Source organism: Eimeria maxima, genomic scaffold (genome assembly GCF_000499605.1).
Source record: "Eimeria maxima Weybridge genomic scaffold, Emw_scaff612, whole genome shotgun sequence".
In the NCBI taxonomy this organism is placed as follows: domain Eukaryota; phylum Apicomplexa; class Conoidasida; order Eucoccidiorida; family Eimeriidae; genus Eimeria; species Eimeria maxima.
Window position 1 is genome coordinate 1 of NW_013563909.1, and position 6,826 is coordinate 6,826.

At 40.9% G+C, this 6,826-nt stretch overlaps 2 protein-coding genes across 2 annotated transcripts in view; one reads left to right on the forward strand and one right to left on the reverse strand.

The window, feature by feature from the left end:
• Window positions 1-231: 231 nt before the first annotated feature.
• On the reverse strand, window positions 232-4,395 carry EMWEY_00038960 (hypothetical protein, conserved; the record flags this gene model as incomplete). The annotated part of the gene is made up of 8 exons (XM_013478705.1): window positions 232-420; window positions 693-849; window positions 1,524-1,760; window positions 2,088-2,166; window positions 3,101-3,149; window positions 3,349-3,407; window positions 3,573-3,765; window positions 4,162-4,395. Coding segments are annotated over 8 exons (1,197 nt in total), but the record flags the coding sequence as incomplete, so codon positions are not given.
• A 1,211-nt stretch (window positions 4,396-5,606) lies between these two features.
• Window positions 5,607-6,826, forward strand: part of EMWEY_00038970 (dimethyladenosine synthase, putative) — a gene marked incomplete at both ends in the record, with an annotated part of 10,050 nt that continues 8,830 nt past the window's right edge. Inside the window, 2 exons of the mRNA XM_013478706.1 lie at window positions 5,607-6,196; window positions 6,515-6,738. Of these exons, the coding sequence (XP_013334160.1) occupies window positions 5,607-6,196; window positions 6,515-6,738 (814 nt within the window). The remainder of the gene's footprint in view (window positions 6,197-6,514; window positions 6,739-6,826) is intronic.

Below are 6,826 nucleotides of genomic sequence, written 5' to 3' on the forward strand. Positions count from 1 at the left end.
TATATATATATATATATATATATATATATATACATTTATTTATTTATTTATTTATTTTATTTATTTATTTATTTTATTTATTTATCTTGTTTATTTATTTAATCCTTATTTAATTAGATTTATTTATATATATACGTATGTATTTATTTTTATATATTTATACACTAAATACACCACCACAACCAACAGCAGCAGCAGCAGCAGCAGCAGCAGCAGCAGCTATAAAAGTACCTTAGTTGGAGGATTAAGTAGATCTTTTTTGGATTCTTTCCCTATAAGACCAATAGCAATAGGTATATGTAAAGGTTTCTTGATTGGTTGCTGAGGGGACGGAGGAGTGTGCTGCTGCAGGCGCAGCACGTAGCTGCTGCTGCTGCTGTCCCATCTCTTCTCTAATATTGTTACTACTGGTGTACCAGACTGCATGCAGAAAAAAAAAAAAAATTCCTAAACCCTAAACCCTCATAAACCCTCATAAACCCTAAACCCTCATAAACCCTAAACCCTACCCGTGCGTACCACCTCCCTCCATGGCTTATCTAAAATCATCCCAACTAACTCTAAAAACCCTAAACCCTAAACCCTCCCAAACCCTAAACCCTAAACCCTAAACCCTCCCAAACCCTCATAAACCGTAAACCCTAAACCCTAAACCCTCAACCCTAAACCCTGATAAACCCTAAACCCCCTACCTGTGAGTACCATCTCTCGAATTGTGTTAGATCTCTATTATTAGCATCAGCCATTGCCTGTCTAAAATCATCACAAGTAACTGCTTGTCCATCATGACGTTGGAAGTATAGATCCATACCCTTAAGGAAACCCTCACGACCTAATAAGGTATGGTACCTATATATATATATACATATATACATATATAAACCCTAAACCCTAAACCCTTATATATCATTGATATACGAGGAGGAAGAGAGGGGATATTATACACAAATACACATATTATGAGGGTTTATATACAATTAGGGTTTACAATTAGGGTTTTCAATAGGGTTTAGGGTTTAGGGTCTGGTAATAAACCATCAATATATAAATGTTATTCATAACAATATATACCTTAATATGAATAGGATACCTCATGAACAATAAAACATAAAAATGTGAGATTTATTTTTTTAGGGTTTAGGGTTTACAGCTAGGGTTTAGGGTTTAGGGTTTACGGATATCCGTACAACCTCTGTTCCCTCCTCATAGACAGTAAATATATAAAAGTTATCCATGGCTATACAGGACTCAGAAAGAATAGGATAACTAATGAACAACAACTAGACTTAAACATTTCGGATTTTTTTAGGGTTTAGGGTTTAGAGCTAGGGTTTAGGGTTTAGGGTTTACGGACATTCTTACGACCTCTGCTCCTTTCTCGTATACAGTTAGTGTATAAAAGTTATCCATAGCTATATAAGATTCAGGACGAATAGGATGACTCATGAATAACAACTAGACTTAAAAATGTTGGATTTTTTTAGGGTTTAGGGTTTAGGGTTTAGGGTTTAGGGTTTACGGACATTCTTACGACCTCTGCTCCTTTCTCGTATACAGTTAGTGTATAAAAGTTATCCATAGCTATATAAGATTCAGGACGAATAGGATGACTCATGGGTCCTGCATCTTCTTGGTATTGATGTGCCCGTAAGAAAGAAACATCATCTATTCTTTTTACTGCTGCAGACCCTACTGCAGCAGAGAATTGTTGATCCCTAAATACTGTTAGACCCTCTTTTAGGGTTAATTGGAACCAATCCCTATAAATAAATAAATAAATATTTATTTATAAATATTTATTTATATTAATTATTATATTAATAAAAAATAAATAAGCAAAAAAAACGAGGAAAAAAGATATATTCTATGAACATTTATATGTGTATATATATACCTTTTACTAAACCCTAAACCCTAAACCCTCAAAATATCCAACAAGAGGCATAAACCCTAATAAATAATAATAATAATAATAATATATTAAACCCTTTAATTAAACAAGCAATTGTACTGCAGCAACCTGTGTCTATATCTAAAACTGTAACTGTAAACCCTAAATTAGGGTTTAGGGTTTAGGGTTTACGTACCTGCATGTAACCCTATTTCCTGTCCAGTTATGAAAGTATTCATGACCAACAACACCTAATATCCTCTCATACTCAGCATCTGTATATATACACACACATATACATAAACCCTAATTTAGGGTTTAGGGTTTACACACTTGCAGACATAAAAACAAGGACCTCCTCCTACTGCTGCTCTTGCTGCTGCTGCTGCTGCTGCTGCTCTTGCTGCTGCTGCTGCTGCACTACATGCAACATCATGAGCATGAGCATGAGCAGCAAGAGCAGCAGCAGCCTATCTGTATATATAGGTATAAAGAGTGTAACTTTTTCCGTATAATTGCTGGAGCAGTTGCATTTGTTGCTGCATATGTTGCTGCATTTGCTGCTGCATTTGCTGCTGCATTTGCTGCTGCATTTGCTGCTACATTTATAAGAAATAGATAAATACCTGTAGTAGTTTTAGGATCAGCAAGAAGAAGAGAAGAATTAAATATATTAAGAGATTTATTCTCCATAGCCCCCATATTAAAATCTCTTACACATACAATATTAAATATATTTAAATCATATTCTTTTTTATATTCATATTCTTCCCAATAAATACTTTTTTTTATTGAATTTAATGCAAATAATAATTTATATTTCTCTTTTTCTTCTAATTCACTATATATACGTATTATTATATTCTTACCACTCTGTATATATATATACACATTTATATTTATATTTTTATTTTTATTTATTTATTTATTATTATTATTTATATTATATACTCTATATTGATGGGTTATAACACTATATTATTCTCTATAGTTCATTATCTAGGGTTTAGGGTTTAGGGTTTAGGGTTTTAGGGTTTTAGGGTTTTAGGGTTTAGGGTTTATTTACCATTGTCTTATAATTTCCTTCAATATATGTTAGAGGACCAGCAACAAGAGCAAATAAATAACAAGGCTTCTTATATGGGTCCTCGTATACAGCATAGTGCTTATTGGGGGCCCCCTCTAGGGGCCCCTCCTCTATTAGATTACCATTACTTAATAATATAGGGTACAATTTCTTATCTGCCTCTATACGAACCTATAATACAATACAATACAAACCCTAATAAACCCTAATAAACCCTAAACCCTAGAATATATAAACCCTAAATTAGGGTTTAGGGTATATTATTATATATAGTTAATTATACATGAATTTAACGAGAAAAAAAACTGTTAAGTATAAATTAGGGTTTATTAGGGTTTATTAGGGTTTATTAGGGTTTATTAGGGTTTACCTTGAATGTAGCCATAACATCAGGTCTATCTATATAATAAGTAATTCTCCTAAACCCTTCTGCCTCGCATTGTGTACATAATAAAACCCCCGTCTTATATAACCCTGATAATTTAAGGTTATTATTAGGGTTTATATACACTATATTTTTTATTATAAACCCTTTTCCTGCTGCAGAAGGAAGAAGAGAATAAGGGATTATTAATGAACCCTCATTATCTATACTGTACCCTTCTTCTAATTGCGCCCCTGATGAGGGGGCCCCTGATGAAGGGGCCCCTGATGAGGGGGCCCCACCTACTGGGGGGACCTCCTTATTATCTACCCATAAACCCCGTAAATCTAAACCCTCGCCATCTAAACGAAGATCTACAGGAGGGGTTCCTTCTCTTCTTCGCATCGTTAATATAGATGTTACCTGCAGCAGCAGCAACAGCAACAGCAGCAGCAACAGCAACAGCAGCAGCAACAGCAGCAGAAAGAGCAGCAGAAAAAACGATGGTTTAGGTGGTATTAGAGATGCTTCTTTGTATGGGAAAGTGTAAACCCTAAACCCTAAACCCTAAACCCTAAACCCTTGTTCTGGGAAACAACACTACAGCTGTGCCTCCACTCTACTGCTGCTGCTCCTGCTGCTGCAGCACACTGCTGCTGCTGCTACAGCAGCAGCAGCAGCAGTGTTGTGTGTTCTGCTACTGCTGCTACATCAATGATACATCGTACTAATGCCCATCTCCTGCTGCTGCTCCTCCTCCTATTGCTGCTGCTGCTGCTCCTATTGCTGTTGCTGCTGCTGCTGCTGCTGCATGTTTACCTCTGTATTTTCTGCATCAAGACGGAAGCAAAGATCAACATGATCAATAATATAATCTGTAGGTTTATAATCTTCTCTTCTTTTTTCTTTTGGTTCTTTTGTAGGGCGCAGCAGCAATTGCTGCTGCTGCTGCTGCTGCTGCTGCTGTTGAGTGTCAGCAGGAGATACAGTGGTCACGGTGGCACTGCCACCTGACGCTGCTGCTGCACCTGTTGCTGCTGTTAATGCCGTCATTGTTATAGAGGGAGGAGCAATAGGAGCAGCAGCAGCAGCAGCAGCAGCAGCAGAAAGACAGACTACAGCAGCAGAAAGACAGCGACGGTGCTGCATCAACGTTCTTGCTGCAGCAGCACGAGCAGCAGCAGATGTTTGTCTTGTTAATGAGGAAGAAAAAGAAGAATATAAAGAAGAAGGAGGTATATATAGCAGCTGCTGCAGTCTCTTTTCCTGCTGCTGCTGCTGTTGCTGTTGCTGCTGCTGCTGTTTTAACGTATGACGAATAGACCCCCTGCGTCGCAGATTAGCTGCAGCACGAACGAATGCTGCAGCAAAGAAGCAGCAGCAGCAGCAAATAAAGAAAATAAATAATACCTAATACTTAATTAAGTAAATTAATTTAATTTATTTACTTTTTTTAGCACACAATGCAAGAAAATACCATAAATATACACTGCAGCAGCAGCAGCAGCAGCAGACCCACCTGCGCAGAACTACAGCAGCAGCAGCAGCAGCAGCAGTAGTGGTAGCAGCAGCCACGGGGTACTACTGTGGTACTATAACGCCAGCGACGGGCAATATAGGGGCCCCCTAGGGGCCCCCCTCAGGTGTATACGTACCTCTTTTATTGTTAAATATACCTCTATATAAAGAAGAAGAATTAAATAAATAGGGTTTATTGGCAAAAGGGTACAAAGAAGAAAAAAGAAAAGAACGGGGGGGCCCCCCTGCTGCAGCAAAACAAATAGCTGATACAAATGCTGCGCTGCAGCTAAGGAGGCCCCTCTTCATGATGGGGGGCCCCTGTTGTTTATTTTCTTTTTTATGTTTATTTATTTATTTATTTATTATAACGAAGGAAAAGAAGACAAAAGAACAAAAACACGCAGCAGCAACAGCAGCAGCAACAGAAGAAGCAGCACGAAGGGGGGCCCCACGGCTGCCGCGAGGGGAGAGAGGGGGGCCCCCCCTCGTCTCCACCACACACTACGGGGGGCCCCTTTAAACCTTGCAACAAAAAGGGGCCCCCTGCTGCACCCTTTTATACTATTGATTAGGTTTTATTCTCTCTATCTTTTTATACCCAATAAAAGACAGGAAGGGGGGCCCCCGGGGCCCCTAGATCATACCCTCTTTCTCAGCTGCTGCTGCTAGACAAAGGGGGGCCCCCTCCATACCCTGCAGCAAGGAAGCAAGGGAAGAAAAGAGGGGAGAGGGGCCCCCGACAAATGGGGCCCCTAGGGGGAGCTTCTGTGTGTCTTTGGGTCTTAGTTGCTGCTGCTGCTGCTGCTGCAGCAGTCCATCCTGCTGTATGTTCACCGCAGCTGAGGCAGCAGCAGCAGCGGCAGCAGCAGCAGCAGCGGTTGTCTCCTTTCTTTATCCCCTCCCCAAGTATATTCCCTTCTCCTGCTGCAGCAACAAGGGCCCTCACAGCAGCAGCAGCAGCAGCAGCAGGGGGGCCCTCAGGGGCCCCCCCTCCTCAAAACCGCCGAGAGAGGCCCCCCTCTGAACCCTCCAAGGAGGACCCTGTAGGGCTATTAAGAGGGGGGGGGCCCTCTGAAGAAAGGAGAGGGGGGCCCCCCAGCATAGAGAACAGGGGGCCCCCCGCTGGTACCCGGTCCTCCTTTCGTCCCTTTGATAACCTCGAGATATTCCCTCTTAAGGAAGACCCTTTAGAGGAGGGGGGCCCCCCTAAACAAGAAGGAGAAGAATTGGGTAGTCTACAGGGAATAAGCGATGGGGGGCCCCCAGAGGGGGCCCCCAGCGGGCAGCATAGCCAACAGGGTACATCTGCTAGGCTGCCAAGAGGAGAATTCCGGTGGGTACTATTTGGGGTATAATTAAGGTGCCCCCTCTGGGGCCCCACAGGGCCCCCCTAAGGGCCCCCCAAGGGGTCTCTAGTGCCTAAAGGGGCCTTCAGGGGCCCCCAGGGAACACTTATGCAGCGCATAGTTTGCATGCGTTGATGTCTTGCTGTTTTGTTTGCTATTATTTATTAGTTTGTGTTATTTTATATATTTATTTATTTGTTTATTTGTCTGTATTGACCAAGATATTTTAGGGTTTAGGGTTTAGGGTTTAGGGTTTAGGGTTTAGGGTTTAGGGTTTAGGGTTTAGGGTTTGTGTTGTTTCTTAGGCCAAAGCAGAGTTTAGGGCAAAATTTTCTTGCAGATGCAAACATTTGCCGTCGTATAGTTAAGGCATTTAAGGGGGCTGTTGCTGCTGCAGATAAAAGGGAGCAGCAGCAGCAGCAGCAGCAGCAGCAGCAGCAGCAGCCGTCCCTTAGTAGGGTAGTAGAGGTGGGCCCTGGTACAGGGGCCCTTACTCGTGTATTATTCCCCTTATATCCAGATATGCTAGGTAAGTGTCTCCTTTTTTATTCTTTTTTTTTTTTTTTTTTAATAAAAAAGTGTCTCCTTTTTTTTTTTTTTTTTTTTTTTTTTTTTTT